This window comes from Haliaeetus albicilla, chromosome 16 (assembly GCF_947461875.1).
Source record: "Haliaeetus albicilla chromosome 16, bHalAlb1.1, whole genome shotgun sequence".
Lineage (NCBI taxonomy): Eukaryota > Metazoa > Chordata > Aves > Accipitriformes > Accipitridae > Haliaeetus > Haliaeetus albicilla.
This window is the reverse complement of record NC_091498.1, coordinates 22799443-22821268: the sequence shown is the minus strand read 5'-3', so window position 1 is coordinate 22821268 and position 21826 is coordinate 22799443. Positions and strand designations below refer to the sequence as shown.

At 37.8% G+C, this 21826-nt stretch overlaps 1 protein-coding gene across 2 annotated transcripts in view; it reads right to left on the bottom strand.

Annotated features, from left to right (window-relative positions):
• Positions 1-21826, bottom strand: part of FAR1 (fatty acyl-CoA reductase 1) — a 41546-nt gene that overhangs the window by 7424 nt on the left and 12296 nt on the right. Inside the window, exons 2-10 of one of the 2 annotated variants that reach the window (XM_069803930.1) lie at positions 21343-21537; positions 18992-19167; positions 15015-15194; positions 11979-12156; positions 10872-10916; positions 10633-10760; positions 10103-10170; positions 8399-8570; positions 1327-1456 (exon numbers count right to left, since the gene is read on the bottom strand). In XM_069803930.1, coding sequence (XP_069660031.1) covers positions 1327-1456; positions 8399-8570; positions 10103-10170; positions 10633-10760; positions 10872-10916; positions 11979-12156; positions 15015-15194; positions 18992-19167; positions 21343-21531 — 1266 coding nt within the window. In that variant the 5' untranslated portion in view covers positions 21532-21537. The remainder of the gene's footprint in view (positions 1-1326; positions 1457-8398; positions 8571-10102; positions 10171-10632; positions 10761-10871; positions 10917-11978; positions 12157-15014; positions 15195-18991; positions 19168-21342; positions 21538-21826) is intronic. The other variant, XM_069803931.1, reaches the window with a different exon arrangement.

Sequence of the window (21826 nt, the reverse complement as noted above, 5' to 3'; positions counted from 1 at the left end):
GGCAGAACTTGTGACCCCGCAGGGGACCCACGTTGGAGCAGGCTGTGCCTGAAGGACTGCAGCCCGGGGAAGGGACCCACGCTCGAGCAGTTTGTGAAGAACTGCAGCCTGTGGGAAGGACCCACATTGGAGAAGTTCATAAAGGACTGTCTCCTGTGGAAGGCACCCCATGCTGGAGCAGGGGAAGAGTGTGAGGAGTCCTGCCCCTGAAGAGGACGGAGTGGCAGAGACAACATGTGATGAACAGTCCTCAACTCCCATTCCCCCTGTGCCGCTCGAGGGGAGGAGGTAGAGAAAATCAGGAGTAAATTTAAGCCCAGGAAGAAGGAAGGGGTGGAGGGAAGGTGTTTTAAGATTTGGTTTTATTTCTCATTATCCTAGTTTGATTTGATTGGTAATAAATTAAACTAATATTCCCCAAGTCAAGTCTGTTTTGCCCATGACAGTAACTGGTGAGTGATCTCTCCCTGTCCTTATCTCAACCCATGAGCCTTTCGTTATATTTTCTCTCCCCTCTCCAGCTGAGGAGGGGAGTGATAGAGCAGCTTTGGTGGGCACCTGGTATCCAGCCAGGGTCAAACCACCACACAGGTGTTTCTGTTAGTTTGAGACTGGTAAACATAGCACAAAAATAGAAACTCACATAGATGGTTAACAACACACAGTGGGAAGACAAAGATTTTTCCTTTGAGCTCTTTTCATTCACTCTTACTGAGACCCTGCACTCAGTTTTCATTCTTCCTCAACAACCTTCAGGACTTTTCTGTCATCCTGCTTGTTACACTTTCCCCCCTGTATGGGGCAGTTTTAGTCAAACAGCAAGAGTGTACTTCAGAAAGAAGCGAGAGAATTTACACTTATATTTCTTGAATACACGTGGCACTCTGGCCAAAGCATGAAAAGGGTATATAAAAGTTATTATTAGTTTAAAAACAAGCAAAAAAAAGTCCCTCCTGTTCGTCAGGAAAGAGACAATGGTCAAGTAAAGCCTTGTTTTATTCATGATGTAGGTAAAACCGTAACAGCTTGGCCACTTGGTTGATATATGGGTAACACCAGATCACGTGATCAGGCCACTCCAAAGACAGTGATCTTTTATAATCAGGACTCCTTCAAGGGGGCCCTGCCCTTCCTCATCTCTGATCACACTTATAACACAGCCCTGGCACAACTGAAAGAATGTGACAGGAATTTCCAGCACTGAGTTAGTACTAGGGTTAGCTCCACATTACAGTAAGCAGCATTACCAGCTTATGTCCTTAGTCAGTCTTAAATGAGCTTGTATTTCACTTTCAGTCTCCATGCCCACATCACACAGCTACTTGCCTTTTTGTCTTCAGGGCTTAGCTGGTTCATTAGCATAGTCATATTTTCAGTATTCCAGATCCACGAATTGCTTGTAAAGTATTCTATTAACATCAAGGCCTTATGAAGACGTGTTATTGTTTTCATCATCCTACAGTCCAAGGCATGGAATGTACAGGTTATAGTGGTAAAGATTAGTTCAAACAAATAAAACAGACAGTAAGATTATAAATTTTTTACCCTCCAACCCCACACCCCCATGTTAACATATCTCGTCTTGCTCTGTACCCAAAGCATATTATATTTATCAATAAGATATTTCTGCATATTATTGAAGTGAACTTTGGTTGCCCAATCTTTATATAGAATCAGAAATTATAGGACAGTCCTTTTCTCCTAATCCTATTTCCCACTGCAATGGTAAGATTCTTCCCTAAAAAGAAGAGATGGTAATATGTCTTCTGTTGCTAACTCTTAGTTTAGGACACAGACATAGAACACTCTTCACTTCAGCATACTGGACTATCTAGCTGTACTGAACAATTTGACTTGATGAAAGAGTCAAATTGCACAGTGCAGAACATATGCACGTGACAACTTTAAGCAAGGGAGTAACTTTCCCTGATCTTCCTGCACACTGTGCAGGACCAGGTCTCTGTAACAAAACAAAATTAGTTTCTTACGGTCACTAAAAGATCAAGGTTTAATACCACCAGAAATATGGCTTAGCCCCTTAACCCTACTGCTTCTGCAGCAAAGGGCAGGAAAATATAAAGGCACAGACAGATCATAGCAGATCCTGCTAGTTAGGTGATCAGTTCTATGCTACTTCAAAATATGCAGAAATACCTTCCATCATTGCTTATTATGCAAAGGAAACAACTCTACAAAACCATCACTTGGAGTACAGAGAAGTTGTTATAAGGATCAATTGGGCAAGTTTCTTTTTGATCAGGCTATCTGAAGTGGACCTAAAAAATGTGAGTCATCCAGTCTCTCAGATGGAAAGTTCTCACATTTATGACAAGAACATTGTTTCAAGTGTTACAGTGCTCGAGATGGTCAATCACTTTTAGTAAGTACTAACTAGTACACATAACCTAATGCTATTAAATTCATGCTTTGGGTGCTCAAGGTATTTCCATCTCACAGAACTGCTTCCAATTTGATCCTTATAGCAGGACACACTGATCATTTTAAGCACAGAGTGAGAAGGTGGGAGGGGAGGCAGAGAAAGCAGAACAACCCAGCATTAACAGGAAATGGCTTTCTATTGGTAAGTTTTGATCAATAAAGTTCATAAAGGCAATAAAACCCACTGATTTTGCTCTGAAAGCTGCCTTGATGCATTCATACTTGTAGAAGGGATATAGCACATTGTCCCAGAAACTCTTCTAAAGAAAGTATTTTGCATCACATTAGGGTCCCCTACTGTCACTAATGGCTGGCATCTCAGTATCTAAGGGAATATCAAAATTGCCTCTTTTTCTTCTCATGAAATGGAGTAATACAAATTGCAGAGACCACTGAAAAAGAATATCTCTAAAGCACAAAAAGCACAAATATTTTTCCTTAAACCCCATAGGACTCTATCTACAGAGTAATTAAAATTTGAATACAAATCTGAGACCACCAGCAAATCTCATTAGTAGACATTTCTAGATGCTTTCAAACACCTGTTTACAATTTCACCAGTTGGGCAAGGTGGCAACAATGGGAGCTGAGTTGAACCAGAGTTCCTCTGATTCAAAAATAATTAGGAATACAGATTGCGCATCCAAAACATATCCTGTGCTAACAAGACTGAACATAAAAAAAAAGCATATTAGTTAAGACAAAAAAATTCAGAAAACAACTCAAAACTTGGAAAGCAAAGATCTCATTGATCAGATAAGCCGAAAAGACCTCACATCAAAATGGCCTGGAGAAAAATAGTGCCAAACAGGACACGGTGGCTAAGTGCTGAAGACTTTTTGCAGAAGTCTGTCCACTGACAGTCTAAAGATTATTTAACTCAGTTGACTTGCCTTTTGTGCCTCCCCAATTTCTGTTCTCATGCTAAGCTGGAAGAGCAGCGGAGTTTTAGTTAGAGTACTTAGCTACAGTTTAAGAAAATTTGTGCCCCTGCAAAATACTAGATGGTGCAAATAAGTATCTGATTAGACAGGTGTGGATTTTGAGCTTGTTACTGGCCACTGACACTGGTTTTCACTCTTTTCTGTAAACAAAACTTAAACTGAATTTAAACTAACATAAAGAATAACCTCTGCTGGGAAGCTTGCTGTCTCTGCCTATGGATATGGTTTTAGAGCATAGCTAAGCTGATTAAAAAAAAATTTAAAAAGTCAAGTGGCTAAAAAGAGTTATTCTACCTCAGCTGCAGATTTTTTCCCTCCCTCCAACTCAAATTGAATTTAGTGACTGGCCACAGAATCAGCTGATTCAATTCATCAGTGGAAAAATATTTTTTTTTCTTTGTAGGGTTAGTTTCTTGATATATCAGCTGAAAGAATCAAGTGTCTCCATACTCCCTCAGCTGCTAGATCAATTACAAAGTTGGCAGAAAAGGACCAATTTTCTTGGTGACAGCTTGTTAGTTTGCACTAAATCAACATGAAACTACACTTTTTTTTTTTTTTTAAGAAAAAGAAGTATGGTGACAGCCTCTTATTCAGAGATGTCAGCAATGAATGTTATTTAGCGGGCACTTGTGTAGCTCTGGCAGACTAAGTTTTATAATTTCAATGGCACCATATTCCTCCTGCAAATGGGAATATACACACGACTAAAAAAAGAGCATGAATACACATAATGGAGCTTTATCTCTCAACCCAAAGTTTTGAAATATACACTTCACAGGTTGTTCCAGAGATAGCCATTGGATAAAAGTTGTAAATATCAAAGCCATATATAACCAGTCAGTAAAATATCAAGCATTACATCACACCTTCTTCATAAGCTGAAGACAGAAAATGTCACCCCTGCTGATCATCATAAAGAACTGAATATTAGCAGCAGTCAGCAAGTCAGTGTGACAGCATGCAAGACGTTCACCTAGAAACTAGGTAGAATTTTGCCTCTACTAGGCAGTCCTTACTGCCATTAACACAAAATACATTACACCACTTTGAGAAGCACATCACAGGAATTAAAAGTTTTAGGCAATAGTTAACTCAATTATCCATAAGTTAGGTGGGCATGTTTCTATATCAGACAATTGAAAGCAACCTGGCTTAAGGCTATGACTGCATTTTGAAGAAGTCTTGCATGCAACCTATTGTCTCCAGGCTAAAAACAGTTCTGATGCTAAATACAGCCTGATCCTTCACTGTACCTACAGGCTGCCAATCTGCAAGTCTCTGTATAAGCATTAAAAAGAGTTGTTGTTTTTTTTTTAAATATTCCTCTAAAATACCTAAAAAACAAGCTTTCAGATTTGTCTTTGTTCAGATTTTCATTTGGCTCTAAATTTTGAAGTGCAAGACATACTACTAGAACTCCAATCTTTCCAGCAGCTCTGTGGTTCCTTTAAATGCGCAACTTAAAAGTGCTTTCAAGAGGAAAAACCATATTAAGCTGTTCAATGAAAGTGTACTCTTTACTCAATTCTGGTTTGTAAGACAGTAACTATGTGAAAGGTGCTTCATGTTAAGTTTTAAGCTTTAAATTGAAGTGATAAGATACGAAATTATATCCTTTACACCTCCCTACATACATCAACCACGCTTTCCTTTTAACTTTCTAAGCAGTAACAGAAAATGAGTTGCTGGAGAAATCCCTAAATTACAACTTTAAATATTTCATGCCACATTCTGTTCTTCCAGAGTAATTGGAAAGATCTGCCAGGTGTGTATTTTTAAAGGCTTTAAGATTTCAAATACACTGAATTGTTTTTAAATAATATATGGTTCTGTTGTGCTAAGCCCTATGCAAAGCTAGAAGAGAGAACTATGCCTTATATTAAAGTTAATTACACAACTAATAAGCTTTGCTCACAACTAAGTATATATGGTAAGCTACTGACAATACCATCCTTAAACTTGGACGCTAAGGATTATCACCACTATTTATATAATTGCACAATGCTGTAATAGTCTTAAGTATTTAGTATAAAGTATTAAATCTTCATTATGCCAATCTTTATTGTGCATGTTCTTTCTATAAAATTTGGAAAAAGTATTATATGCATTATTTCTTCCTTCCCTTCACTGTTAGTATTATGAGAAAATTGTTAAATTCAAGAACCTTCAACTAGACGCAAAAACAGCAAAAACATTTCCATCTCACTAAAAACATTGCTTCCACAAGTGACACCCAGAAGAATGACTTCATATTGCAGAAAGACTTCAACAGATAAATTTTCAAAAAACCCTGAAGAGGAAGACTTTTTCATTATTATTATGAGCATAATCCTTTAGTTCTGAAGGGTCACAGGCCTGATCTATTTCTTTGACTTGTTAAAAATTTCTCATTCAGTTGCAGTACAATATCCTGATGGTATGACAACAGTGCAGTTAAACCTACATAGTAACTCCATTGCTTAGTTTTCCCTACTTTGCACACAATAAAGACCTCAGAAGTGAATTCAGACTCAGCACAGAAGGCAGGCTATTGACCATGTGAAGTCAAATTAGCACAGTATCTGAATTTTCTTGTGCTGATTTTACTGTGTTTTTACTATACTGCTCAAGTCTTTCTGCTAAATCATGGTGGAAAATATCACATTTCAGATTAAGACAGCCCTTCTTCACTCAGAACAGCATTATATTGAGTTTAAGAATCTCCAGTAATGTTTCGAAGGCTTTACAAGTTTCCTAGTGCATGCTACCTGGTAATTAAAACCATTCTGTCAACTGGACAGAACAACCACAGCAACAGTAGTACATCACTATACCATGACTGTCTCCAGCCCATCAGTTAAAGCAGCTTTCAAAGTACTTTGAGCCAGAAGACTAGAAAAAAGTGGAAGAGTAAAGATCTGTCCCAAATTTCTTCTATTATTAAGCAACACATGAAGCCCATTAGGATTTAACACTGCATGTCTTGCTTGCATCTATGTATTTATTTCCTTCTACTGCTTTTACTGCAGGCTCCCATTTTTTAAATGCTAAAAAAAAAAAAAAAGAAAAAAGAGAAGAGCACTATATAATGAAAGCTATATTCCTGTAAGTGGGCTGCGTGTCAAACTCAAAAGCTTTTCTTTCAAGTGCATTTGAGTAACCTTAGTGACAGAACAATTGTTTTAGTTGAATCCCCCATGTTTCCTCCAAACTGGAAATCTTGTGCATGATAGGAAACTCACCTACCCACTGTTTTATTAAACTAAGTAGGAATACTCATATTGGTAGTACTTCACAGGCTAGAAAACACATATTTAATGTCACCAATTGTACTAGTACTAATTAAAGTTCTAAATGCTACATTTGGACATCAAGTAAGCATTCCAGGAAAAGCAAAACCAAGGATTCAACATTCCCAGTGTTTAATATAAAACTGCTAAGAATGTTCTAAATAAAATGATTATTCACAGCCTTGTTTTACTCCCACTGGTCAAATACTTAAAAGACCAGACGCCTTTTAAAGACTTACAAGATTCTGGCAGCATTACTTCCTAACCATTTGAAAGACAGTAGGTTGGCATTTATAGCATAACTATTTTTAGGAGTGATGAACTCTTCACATTTGTCAGGGAATTTCTATCAATATTTATTAAGAATAACTTAAAATTGCAAAAGAACCTAAAAGCTAGGAACTTGTATGTTCAATAACTTTCTTTTCATGTGAAGAGCTCACATCTTTTTAATGTGGGAAGATTACTATACAGGCACAGCCTCCTGCCACTACTGTTGCTCTGAGTATTACACTGTTGAGTAGACTTGGAACAACAGAACCCAAGGCAGTTTAGAAGATTTCTCCTACAAACCACTTACATGGCTTCCTTTTACTGATCCAGTGCCAAGTCTGTTACAGACCTTTTGCCCTCCTAGTAAGACAGACCTAGACTACAGGATAATGAATGAATACTCACTTGTGTTAATACACTGTCACCACAGTGGAGATTTTATAGTCTGAAGACAAATACTTTTGAAAACACAACAAACACAATGAGTTAAGATCATATGGCTTGGTAAATCTGAAACAAATTGAAGTGACATCTTATATTCCTTCTACATAATTTAGTTTAGCCCATTTAGCAGAGCTATGCCATTTTCACCACTTAAGAAGTTAGCCAGATACTAATGTAAATATTATACACTGAATGGAACCTTGAGATGATACAAACCAACATATCAGATCAAGTTGTATCATCTACAGGAATAACCCACAATTATTAATTCTGTACCCCTTTCCATTATCAGTGTATAATTGCAACAACAATCTTAATGCAAGCTACTTACTGGAGTTTAATGACTGACTAGAATTCTGACCCAAGACGCATCTTGGACAGCATTGTTGAGCCAGTCGTTAATCTCTTCAAAACACAGCCAATGGATTGTTATTGCTTATAGTTAGTAAATCTAGATAGGGCCCAATGCCACATCTTCTTCACAGAACTCCACCACCTTACCAGTAAGATATTTTTAGCCCTGTCCTTCTTACCATGGTTTACGACCTGTCAATCTGAGCAAAAGATCGTACAAAAATGCAGGCACTCTATGGCTGACAGCAATCCAACATTGATACAAGAGGGGGTTGGACTGAAAACTAAGGTTAGGGTGCCTTACTGCACCTTTAAAAATATTTTTCTTGAAATGCAATTTAATGTGGTGTCCTGTAGGAAAAAATAAGGATCAACATATTTTGAATATTTATTATTCAAGCACGAACATCACTTGCTAGATCTTGTAATTCTGTTTACCTTGACTACTCAAACCCCCAAACTATCCAACAAAAACATCCTCATTTTTGCTAGAAAGTTCAGAGTCACTTTGAATTCAAGGACCTGTTCTCAGGAAAAAAAAAGGCTGAGTTTTAGTCACAACACATTCAGTGGAAGAAAAAAATTTTTAAAATAATCAATATACATCATAGTGTAAGCACAGGTTTGTTTAAAAGTCAGAGGAACAGACAAGACAGAGCTAGTCACCATTACCTTGGCCTTCTTCCAGTAATCCTGAGGTAGATATCATACAGGAATGCTGGGGCCTTATGGCTTACAGCAATCCAGTAATGATATAAAAGGTGATTGGAAGTTAGATTTACATTGGGCCGTCTGAAGGCCTGTTCGAGAGGATTCCTCTTGAAAGTAGAAATTACATGGTATTCTGAGAAAGAAAAGTTGCATAACAGCTTTGATAATAACCATGTAAAATTGAATGGTTTTCAAAGTACATTACAGTGTACAATACTTACGTCAGCATGTTATTTAAATAACCACCCTACCTCTTCTACAATCCACAGAAACTAAGAGTCATAAGCTTTTAACCTAAAATACAGTTGAACTGCTTCTTATTATAACCAAGCAGCCTTTTACGCCTTCATCTTCAGTATCATATTTTATTGTAGCTTCTCTCTTTCTGTTCCTCTTTCCTACCTTAGAAGTTGTTGGTTTCAAAAACTCACAGCAATTTCAGTTTATATAGCATGTAAAGCTATATTTAAATAGTCATCTATATTTCATGAAGAAGGCTATTCTGATCTCTTGTGTGAAGCATAATTTAAGAACAGATTGAGGACTTTGCAAGCATCTGAAGTGCATCTCAAATGACATTTTTAAACAACCTATCCATATTTAAGCATTAAGCGATTAGGATGGGACTCCATGTGAAACTCCTTCTGACACCTGAAAATTCTGTACACGACAGATATGCAGGATCAGTGTCTTAAAAAGCTATATTGAAATTAATTTCTCTTTTTAATCATCTCTCATAACTTTATACTGTTGTTTATAAACGGTGTTTAAATACCCTGATTCAAATTGGGATATAAATGAAGTCAGCAATTTTCCAAGTTTGGCTGAAGCAACAAGGTTTATAAAAACAGATACACATAAAATGAGCAAAAGCAAGTAAAAAGCATGAAGAAAGTAGTAAAAAGAAATAAAATAGATTTAAGTACTGAAGTTAACTGAAAGAAAGAAAATAATCTGAGCTTAAGAACTCTATTTCTAAAAAATTGAAAGCTAATTAACAGCTTTACCATGCCAGCCAGCTTGTATTGTTATTTATAACAAAAACTATTACAAAGCTTTTGGCATGTGAGTTACTTTCTAGGCAGGATATCTAAGAGTTGAAAATAGGTGGCCATATATTCTTAAAGATTACTTTTCCTTGCACATCAATAGTTGAAGTCTCATGTAGCTATCTGAAGATTAAAAAAGCCACCTCAACCAACAATTAACTTAAGCCAAACACAACAAAGAGCTACACAAGTGCAAAACTATTACCATACCTTTCAATTATGCAGATGTACAAAACATCTAATTGTGGGCTGTTCATCCATATGTATTTAGTAAGGTTGGCATTAAACCCAACATCACTACTGCTCCTCTGAGCAATGCTTTTTGCTGCACACTACCCACACTCTGCAGATGAGGTCATGGCAGCAAACAGAAAAATCAGTTCTTCCATAGTTTAAGTTATAATGGAATACAAAAAACCCAAGAACAAAATGATACAGTGATACTGCTGCAAGGGGAAGATAATGAAAAAGCACAATACACTGCAAAATTGAGAGGTATGGCTATCAATAGTTTCAACAATAAAAATACAGTATGACCTAGCGATTATAGCATGTCCTTTTTTTATTTGACCTTATTTTTCTATTAAAGCTTATGAAAAAAAGAAATATGGCATACCAACTTCACCCCAGTGGAAAGGATTGGTGCCACCTGTTGTACAGTTATATACCATGACATTTCTTGGTCTGGGGGGAAAAAAGACAAAAGAGCAAGTTAGAAGACAAACAACCTTTTAAAAACACAGACAAAAAAAACATATCCAGAGTTATCCTTTCCCTCAACAGCATCATTTACATAAAGCAGAAAAGCATCAGTCTCATGATGTAGAAAGCAAAAAATTTAACATCTTCCAGTATTTTTCTCATTCTTTAATCATTACATTTCTTTTCTTTCAGAGAAGGCATCACCTATGTTACCGTAAATTGTATTGATTACAACAAGACCCAGGAAGAAATTTTCAGGCATAGCTTGTGCAACAGTATCAGTAGGTGATGTCTTTCTCTTTGGCATAAGGAAGTTATGCTGTTAGAACCTTAGATTCCTTTGTCCTGGGGAAATAGCAGGACACCGATTAGAAGTTCAATAGAAGACTGATTTATTAAAATATACAATACAAGTTCAAAATACTTAGTACTCTCTATTGTCACCTGTTATACCTATTAACTCCAGAATACCAGGCTGCAGCCAGTGCCATATTGATAACAACATCTACTGGAACAAGGTCTGCTACTGCATCGTTGGAAGCTCTCATTGTTCGAAGAATTCCTTTTCCTGCCTTAAAAAAAAAAAACCAACAAAAAAGAGACAGAAGACCCACCAGTAAAACACACGAACCTTTGTCACCTTCCAAAAGGAGGAAAAAAATTTAAGTATATTCATTACTTACAGCAATGAAGACACCACTAGGTCCATTGAAGTTATCGATCCATCCCTATCATGAACAGGGGGGAGGGAAAGGATTTGGTTAGAGTATACCGAAGTTGGCAGTTTCAAGTAAAAATCTGAGAAGTTTCTACAAGTGTAAGGGGCAAAGGGAAAAGAGAATAAAGAGGAGAAAAATACTAATTTCCATGTCTCTAAATGAAGTTCTTCCATAGCAAAATCTCGTGATGTAACAAGTTGCTATAACTCAGACAAGATTCACTGGTCCTTCAAAGTGAGATGCTAGCTTGTTTATTTCTTAGTGAATAAACTGCAGAGTATTGTCTGTATAAATACATTTATGTTGAAAGTATTCATGTTTACAAGTGTTTTTAGACTACCATCTAACAACTCATAGAAGACAGATAAGCAGTTTTGGAATCGATTATTAGTTTTTTCATTTTTCAAACAGAAGCCATTCTTGCTCAACTTTAATGACAGTATTTAGACACTATATACTTAATGGTTTGACATGTACATTGTACATATTCAAAAAAGTAGGCAAAGTCAATTATATGGATTTTAAGGGCTTGAGAGACAATCTTGAACTGCACAAGCTATTCCAATACCATCTCCCATACAGGAGGAAGCATATAGCATATATGCTATATAACAATATAGCATACAACACAAGAACTTATGCCATCCCCTGCAAAGCTTACAGGGTTTGACTAAAGGAAGTGGAGCCCAAACATCTTTATGTCCCGCAGTCCCCAGTTTTCTTAGTCACCCTTTGCAGCTACTGACATAGCAAAGCATCTTGAAGAGGGAAAACCAGATGAAGATACATAGAATCATGAACTAAAAAGCTGACAATTTATTTCATGTGTGAAATAGTATCTCCCATTGCGATAGAAGTGTATTGTTCTAGGATTAGAAGTAATTTACCCCTAAATTTCACACATAATACCATATTTGACAGATTTTGTATCAGAGTTGTTATCCAGAAGCAACCAAGCCACAACTCCATAGTCTAAAAGATTTTCCTCTACGAAGGTCACTAGATAAACAGGCTGTCGGGATGTACTACGGTTTACAGACAAAACGGTCAGGTGAAAACTCAGTGACTTACAGGAAAAGGTTCCTTCCAGCTAGCACCAACAATAGATGGCCTTATAATGGCTGTGTTTAATTTTGCACCTTCTTGTTGTACTACATATTCGGCTAAGGCTTTTGTATATATGTAAGTATTAGGCCTGTCGCCTATCAGTTTAGGAGTAATATCATTCACTAGGCCATCATCCATCCACCTAAAGAAACAAAATAAGAGGCAAGTGTAAATTACTGCATGTTGCTTCACTGGGGACAGGGGGTAGTGAAAGCAATATGTGAAAAGGATAACCAGATAGATCAAAAATACTTTGGAAAGTAAAATTAAAATCCAATGTCTTCTTCAAAACACTAATCAAGGCAAAAAAAAAAAAAACCAAAAAAACCCCACTCAACAAAAAAAACACCCAAAACATACCAAAACCACCAAAGCATTAGCATTTCCCTAGAAGCTGTGTAAGCAGAGGAACAAGAAATTCTGTGAAGAAATTTAAGCAATAATTAAAAACTCAGTTCTGCATTTCACGTTTCTGCAACAACCCCAGTATCCAACACTAAACCACTATGCTTTAAATCTCAGCCTGATTTTCAGAATCTAATACCAACTTCCACCGGTTAGTATGTCACATACTTCTTTCTACTGTAAACAGCTAGACATTGTAAAACATTTCCATAAGTATTTGGAAATCAAACGATAAATGTCTGACAGCTTATACTGTGCTTAACTTTAAAACCATGTAGCCTCCTAAAATATCATTCATCAAGTATCATTCATCAAAATATGAGAGTTAGGGGTTTTTTGCTTATTTAAACTGAACACCAATCCCAGAGGCCAGAAAAATCAAATTTAAGAGTCTGCCTATTACTCATTTTGATTATACACTACTATTTAAATTAATGTGGCAACTGCATAGGTAGAACCCTTCTGAAAAGGGATCTTAAGGAAGAATGTTGTATTTGAGATCCTACAGCAGCAGTGTAGTTAAGCTGGTTTAAGGACTTTACTACCAACTTACAGAAGACTGTCTACACTGACTTCATGCTCGTTTTGTTTCAAATTAAACTATAAAACTAAACATTTGAGAGTAAATGCCAAGAACAACAACAAAAATATTTCACCAGAACATGTGCCCAGTTCCAAAACACTTTTGGAACTATTTTATATGGTGTACTGTAGAAAGTAAATGAACTTTGTTAAATATTAAATCTTTTTTCTTTTGTTGTTAACTTTACCATGAATTTTTTTTTCTCCTTTAAAGAAAATGGGATACAGACCGAAATGAAAACAAGTTTTTCAGTAAGAGTGGAGGGTTACATGTTTAGTGTCCACTGAAAGAAGCATACTGCTATTTACTTTTTTGCCCAAGTAATTCATTTATTACATACCAACTATGGAGGAAGTAGTACATTCCTTTACAACAATCCCAATTCTGTCAACTAAGTTCTCAAACATGAAGTGCAGACACAGCAAGTTACATCTTTGGGACACAGGCACACTGCTCCTCAGTTAGCATTAAGTGATCTAGAAAGTGATGTCACTGCAAAGGAGTCCCAGCTCCATCAAGTATCACCTCCACCTTTGTGGTGTTAAGTTATCACACACCACCTCTGAAGCAAGCTGGGTCACCATGTTTCTCCCTTTAATTTAGTGGTCTTGCAATTCCATCTTGCTTCCCAATTCATTCAGCAGTTTGTATTTCAAATTGTAATAACCTTCAGTCATATCACACAAGCACAACGTGTGCCTCTTGAACCGTCGCTATTTTGACATTCTCCACTATTTTACTTGCCTCGGTCAGCCAACATCTTAGCCACATAAATACAATTTAGCCAACATCGTTATTCACCAATGTCCTATTACAATCAAATCTGACATGCAGACTCCCTTCGTGATATGAATTGGGGTGGGAAGAGGGGTAGAAAAGCCCAGAACAGGACACAGATCTGTTTGTGTCTCAGTCAGCTACTGGCTAGATAGATCACTCTTTTGTAAGTTTACAAAAGCCTTCTCTCATTACCATGCGTTCTAAAATACAGACAGCTGTCCAAGCCCAAACCAAGCAGTTGAAGTTATATTTATTCTGCTTGTGAAAAGACAAAAATATGACTACTTCAGAATATCTCATTTGAAAGTGTATTTAAAGTCAATATTATAAAAAACAGTTGGCTCAATGTGCATTCTAGGTAGTAGCTCATTTGTTTTGAAATGTTAGTGCTCTTCCATCTATAATAACAAGTTAAAGAAGATGTTTTACTTTTTAATTAATTATTTTTAGTTTCATACTTCTCTTACAAGGGGTGATATTTTGTATGATGGGGAAGAAGGGAGAGACTGATTTACAGTTGAGATTATTATTTATTACATTACACTTGACTTATCCCATATTTGCCACCTGTTTCAGTTAAGGTTGACAGCTACTAAATAAGACCTCAGGACAGCTAATGTCCACAGAAAAAAATATAGAATGAGAAATTTTTTTCCCCTCAGTAATGCCCAATTCAAGACTAAAAAGCTACAGAAAACAGTTTTTTGATGTCTGCACTTTTTGAATACCTAACAGAACCACTCCTACAGTTGTGTTTCTAAACAGTTAAGTAATATTATTGCAGTATCTCAGTCTGATCTTGTAATGGCATTTAGGCAGATGTAGTGAAGGCTGCTGTTAAAGTGGACTGTCTTGGTTCTACCCCTTTCCTTCACAATGCTGGTGCTACCGCACTTGTAACAGCACAGCTTTTTTGTTTTTAATAGCTCTTGATTCAGCTCATCATACAGTGGAAAAACTGCCACTCGGCATACAGGAGACATCACGAGTAGACATGAGCATCCCTCTCCTTCAGTACCGCTCCACGCCTAGCTCAGCTGAACATGACTGTAAAACCTTAACCCATCTTCTTTACAGAAAAGGCAAGTGTCAGCCATGCTGTCAGACATAAGCACAAGCATAATAAGCTAATTTCTTCATCTTTCAGGTTCCTAACCATTTTTTGGTACTTCATTACTACAAAGCAAGTGGTTACAGATTACTGAAGTAGCTTCATAAAACATAACACATACTCAAGAGAATCTATCAGTTTCCTGGGATCAACAGGAGGTGGATAAACTATTTCCTCAATCTGTTTTCGATTGCAGTACGCATAGGCCGTTGAAACATGCATGAACACTTCCAGATTCTTCATTCGCTGTGCCAAGAAGAGGAGCTGTTGTGTGGCAGTCACGTTTAACTGAACAGCATCTCTGTTGATTAAACAGAAATTTCATTAGCAGAAAGCAAGACAAAACACAAGCAAAACATAGTAACTAGTCAATTCACTCCTAAATGCCTCAGTGATGGATATATAAAAGTATTCCTAAATACTCCACCCTCCCCCAAAAAGCAGCACAGATCATCCTAACTTTCTGCTTAGAACCATATGCCACAGTCTTAACCTAGACCATCTCTCAATATTCAGGATAATTTTCCTAAGTTTTACCCTGTTCTTACTGGCATCCTCATGCCCCATTACTAGAGTGGGAAAGCCAGCATACCTTTGATCTCCTCAAGCTAAATCCCAAACCTACATTTTTCACAAAACCTGAAAGGAATAATGCAACACAACACCTAGCTGCCATGAGATGCATACCTGAAATTCCTAGTTCAAGTTGAACCAGGTCAACTCCTCAGAAGGAAGGCTTAGAGGGCTAGTAAGTTGGAGACTGGCATGTTCTTGTAGCACAACAAGATTACAGGGAGGAAGGAAGAAAAAAAAAGGAAACGCACCAAGCAGCACACTTTCATCCTCCAACTTCACTGTTCTCATTAAAATAGAGTCCTTCAGGATACTGTAGGAGAGTAGGTCTGTCTCTACAATTCCCACCAGAACACAGCTTACTGAACAACTACTGTAATTATTTTTGTATTGGGTCTGCATGGCAAGGTTTTGGTAGCAGGGGTGCTACAGGGGTGGGTTCTGTGAGAAGCTGCTAGAAGCTTCCCCCATGTCCGACAGAGCCAATGCCAGCCGGCTCCAAGACAGACCTGCCACTGGCCAAGGCCGAGCCCATCAGCGACGGTGGTAGTGTCTCTGGGAGAACGTATTTAAGAAGGTAAAAAAAAGTTGGTGAGGCACAGAAACTGCAGCTGGAGAAAGGAGTGAGAACACGTGAGAGAAACAGCCCTGCAGACCCCCAGGTCAGTGCAGAAGGAGGGGAGGAGGCACTCCAGGCGCCAGAGCAGAGATTCCCCTGCAGCCTCTGGGGAAGACCACGGTGAGGCAGGCTGTCCCCCTGCAGCCCAGGGAGGTCCACGGGGGAGCAGATCTCCACCTGCAGCCCGGGGAGGACCCCACGCCAGAGGATGCACCCAAAGGCAGCTGTGACCCTGTGGGAAGCCCATGCTGGAGCAAGCTCCTGGCAGGACCTGCAGACCCATGGAGAGACGAGCCCATGTCGGCACAGGTTTGCTGGCAGGACTTGTGACCCTGCAAGGGACCCACGCTGGAGCAGTTCATGAAGAACTGCAGCCCATGGGAAGGACCCATGTTGCAGAAGTTTGTGGAGGACTGTCTCCCATGGGAGGAACCCCACGCTGGAGCAGGGGAAGAATGTGAGGAGTCCAGCCCCTGAAGAGGATGAAGCAGCAGAGACAACGTGTGATGAACTGACCCCAGACACCATTCCCCATCCCCCCCACACCACTGAGGTGGGGATTAGGTAGAGAACTCGGGAGTGAAGCTGTGCCCAGGAAGAAGGGAGAGGTGGCGGGAAAGTGTTTTAAGATTTAGTTTTATTTCTCATTACCCTACTCTGGTTTGATTGGCAATAAATTAAGTTCATTTCCCTAAGTCGAGTCTGGTTTGCCTGTGACAGTAATTGGCTGAGTGATCTCTCCCTGTCCTTATCTGGACCTACAAGCCTTTTGTTATATTTTCTCTCCCCTGTCCAGCTGAGGGGGGGGTGGGGTGGTGGTGGTGATAGAGCAGCTTTGGTGGGCACCTGGTGTCCAGCCAGGGTCAACCCACCAGAATTTTATATAGTTCAGATTCTCTCTCCAGCCTATAAAACTTACTATGGGCACTAGTTTTCTTGTATACAGTGTATCAATCAACTAAGTTTCAAGAATACAGCTAAACAAAGCTTTATCAAAGTCTTTGCAATAAAGTGTTATATTAACAATAAAAATCTTGGTGTGTGTCCCCCAGATAAGCACCAAATTTAAGACTGCTTTATCACCCATTATTACTGAAGCATTGAGGGTACAGGGGTGGGGGACCACTATCCCGAAGTAATTAACATCAATGGAAAAATGTTGCTTCTGAATAAATTAGGGTTTTTAAGAGAAAAGTATTGTTCTCAGTCTTCACTTCCTCTTTTAAGAAGTCAAAGGAAGGAGATCATAATCAGAGCTGTATGCACCACTAAAATACAGAAGTGTATAGCAAGTACAACTTACAAAAAGTTCCAAAACAAGCCCAAGTATTTTGCTTTCTTGACTGTATTCCTACCACTGGCACCAAGCCAAGTATTTTGAACTTCACATTAGTTATTCCTGTTAAATATGTGATGAAGGCTGCTCTAGGTGGTCTTCAGATTTGTAAGGTTCCTCCAAGCATTCCAGCATATATGTTAGGAAAGAGTTGATGCCAGAGCACCTAAGAAATGCTCGCATTTTCTATTTGGCTAAACATACTGGGCTCGCCAAGAAAGCAGAAACTACCAGAGACTTTTTGTACCAAGACCCCATTCTACCAGTCTTCAAATTGTTTTAGATTCCCTCTGGGCTTTTGTCAGGTTGGCATTTCCTTAACCTTTCATGATCATAACACAGTGATAAACACAGGCTACCTCATGATGTTTCAGCATACAGGATAACATTCTTAGAAAGGTAGTGCCAGCCTTTGTAACAACTCAAAAAAAAAAAACTGAGTTGAGAAGCATTTTATCTCAAAGTTGCTTTACTTCCCACCCCCTCCCAAAAGTTGGAGCTATTTCTCACAAAGTCATTTACCCAAATTGGATATTTATTCCAGTGTTTCAGCACTAAATCAAGTAATTGTTTTTGCCAAAAAGCAACATAATCCTTTCTTGCTTCTGGTACTTCTTTCTAGTATTTCCTTAATAGATTCTCTGTGCAACATGGAATTTTTCAACTTTCTCCCTGTGCATCTACTTCTCCATACTCCCTCCAATGCAAACCTCCATCCTTCTTAATGAAGGACTTTCTGAAGACATGGAGAAAACTGAGCAATATTTAATCTCCTGTTTGTTCATCAGGTAGAGAACAAGCGCTAGAACTTCCCACACACACAGTTTTGCCAAAAAGTTATCCTCTGAAAATGTGCATTCCCCTTCTAACAAGGGAGGCTAAAGGAATAGTTTCTGTTCCCTTTTACACACTAGGAAAAAAGCTCTAACATTACTAGTGAGCACAGTACATATAGCTACAGCTTATTCATATCCTTTCTATCCATCCCAGAGATGAGAGCAATACATGATGTTAGGAAGTCTCAGAATAGCAACACGTTCCCTAGTCTCTTCAACAGCTTCCTTTCAAAAAGGCCTTGAAATTCAGGCACAGGGATTTAGTTAAAAAAAACAAACAAAACCCAAAAAACCACAAACAAACAAAAAACCCCCCAAAACAACCCACAAACACACCACACAAAACCTGAAAGACCTATAGCAAAACTACAAGAATAATTTATTTAGTTTCGAAGTGCTAATAATGGATTTGTCTTTTTACCTAAAGATTTAAAAATATATGAACTTTTCCATGTTAAATAGTGTGATTCTAACCTCTGGCAAAGCAGGTCTATATAATATGCCTCCATCGTCTTAGGAAAAGCAAATGAAAACTCAACAGCTTAAAATAAGTTTGAGGGAAAAGATTACTACCTGAAGGGGCATCATGAAATTGACCACGCACACAAATATCAGAGCACATGAAGTAGCATGACAGGCTGAATATTTGCAAGATTGCACAGACACCTGATTTACACCCTCCCTTTGAGTACCATTGGTTTACCAGACCAGAGTATACAGAATTTTAGACTCACCTTAGTGTTTCATTGAATCTGACTGTAGCAGCACAATGAAATATAATATTAATGCGTTCTATAAGTTCTTCCTTGATTGGTTCACTAAGGTCCAGTTCAGGCTGTGTAAGTTCACTCGTAATTACTATTATTTTTGCTCTGAAGTCTGGTTGCTCATCTCTCAACCTGTCAAAGAGCTGTCAAAAAAAATAGAACTAAAAATTCAGGTAATAGCCAGTGAAGATGAGATACACATTTCATTTAAGTGAAGAAAAAAACCCACATTTTCTGCCTATACAGAGTTATACCTCCTTATTTCTAAAAATCATCAGTAAGCTAGAAAAGTGTGTTAGGAATATTACAACAAAATGTTACTGACTTCCCTTGAGCATATTCAATGATGAAGCTGTGCACACTTTATCCCACACAGTGAAAGCAGTGCTGCATGTGTTGTATAGAAGGTAATAAGACTTCAATTTACACTTAATTTTTTTTTTTTAATACTCATCCCTATCCTTAAAACCAGATCTCTATGAGTATCAGAAGGAGGAAGGAATGGTCTCTATTAGACACCAGGACTCAAAGAAATTTTAAGTAGCAGACTAAATACTGCAATCTCTTTTCTTTCAACAGAAGGAAAGGAAAAAGTCTGCCCACTTTCCAAGCTTGGTAATAACTATTCAAATTCTTATAGATTTGCCCAAGTCATGCTGGTTCTCAGGTTTAGAAAGCTTTCATCAAGCTTTAAAAATTTCCAGTGATTTAAGAAATGCTATCCCGGAATTATGCTAGTTTTGAGGAATTTCCAGATTAAAAAACATTGTTTCTCTGGCTAGTTGAAAGAAAAAAAGCAGGGTTAAAGGCTGTACACCATGTTAGAACATCTGATCAAATCTTATCAAATTGGTGTTCAACTATTCTCACAAAAAAAACCCCAAAAAACAAAAAAACAAACAAAAAGCAAACCTCACCCATACTCTATTCCAACATATATTCTTCTCATAATTAACTGGGTTCTAGCCACATGGCTTAACACACACAGATAAAATTCTTGCCTCACCTTATTTACACTCATTAGTATGCAAGTTTTCCTGAGCAAAATAGTACTGTGGGAATAAAACATACTTGAAAATTTCACCAGAGCAGACCCCTCTTCTTAATTGCACAGGGGCCAATATCTTAGCAACTGCTTCAATACAAGTCAATTAAAATGTACTACAATCAGAGCAGTACTTTTTTTTTTCCCCTCCAAGCATGTAGTTATACCAAATGCAAATACTTAAAAGACATTTAATTCATTTTCAACTAGAAATCAAATCACCTAAAGGTGCAGTTTCATGACACATAAGGCAATTTAAGCCTGTACTGCTACCAAACACATTGGTCCCTCTCCTAGCTTCTTTATTTTTACATTGCTTCTCCTGCACTGGCAAAAACAAGTAGCCTGATAGCTGTGTGAGCATACCAGCTTGCAGATCCAGCTGAAAAATATTTTTTTTTTTAGATATTTTTCAACTCAACTGTGAGCTAATGCAGCTCACTGTGTCACCACCTAAAGTAGTAGTAGTGGTAATGTTATAGTGAGAATATGGGACATCTCCAGTGATAGAGGTCTTGAACTGATTGCCCAAGCACAAAGCTTCACCTTAAAGGACAAAACTGCCAAGACAGCATTTAAAGCCTCTGCAATTCTTAGAGGTACAGCAAATAGTGCTTGCACAGAAAATTATTTACATAAGCACTTTGATAATTCCAGAGCACAAAATTTCAGTGCCTCTCCTTCATTGTCACAGGTTTGTAGTAATCTGTATGACTAACAAGTCTGTAATAGAATCTATTAAGACAAACATTTCTGTTCTGTTTACAAACATAAGCTATTTAAACGACCTGTTGAAATCACATTCTTGCTTACTGGTAGATCCAATAGCACAACCAAGAAAAAGGAAGTACTAAGCCTCATCTTACAGAAAAGAAAATAAGGCACAAAGAAGAAAAAGTGACTTGCTTGAGATCTAAAGAAGGGTCTCAATCCCATCTTACAACTCCCAGTCCACACTGCCTCTTGCATTTGATAATATATTCTCTCAATCAGTTTTAACTCGGGTGTTTTTCTTCTCAATTCTGCATTACAGCTGAACATCCTCCTCCTGAATTAAACACAGGATAATTTTCCACTACTGGCTTTGCTAGACACTAACAGCTTGAAAACCAGCTATAGAAGCACTGCTAAGTCTTGGATTTTATATTTCTGTTAGAATTAAAAAAAAAATTAACAACAAAATTTTGCTTTAGATAAACCAAAGTTGTTCTCAAAATGAAGTGGGAATGTTATAAAGAAGGACAAAAATGTACTTTGTGAGCATGACACATACCTTACAGCTGGTAATTTCTTCTATTCGTGCTTCAGGCGTCTGCCCTGCTTTGTGCCTTACCAATACATACACTGCTTTCACTTTAGGACAAGATCTGAGCAGCTTTTCCAGAAGCACTTTTCCCATGAAGCCTGTAGCTCCTGTCAGGAGGACATTCTTTCCTTCATAGTATTCAGGGATGGAAACCATTATGACCTTAACAAAAGTTAAAAACAGAAATATATTAAAGAACTTCTAGAGTTCAGATTTGCAGAAGATATAAATAAATGGCACAGACACAAACATTCAGTCTCATACCTGAAAGAAATGCTTAACAGCGTTTTTGGGTGTTTTTGGTTTTGTTTTTTTTTACCTATAACTAGTACTTAAAGATGTCTTTTTTTCACCACATTCCAAAAGAGTCCCACAGGGTCACTATAGTAATCCCAGATCCTCTTGTAAACTGTCCCTGTTAACAGTGACTTAAGGAATTAGACACTCACCC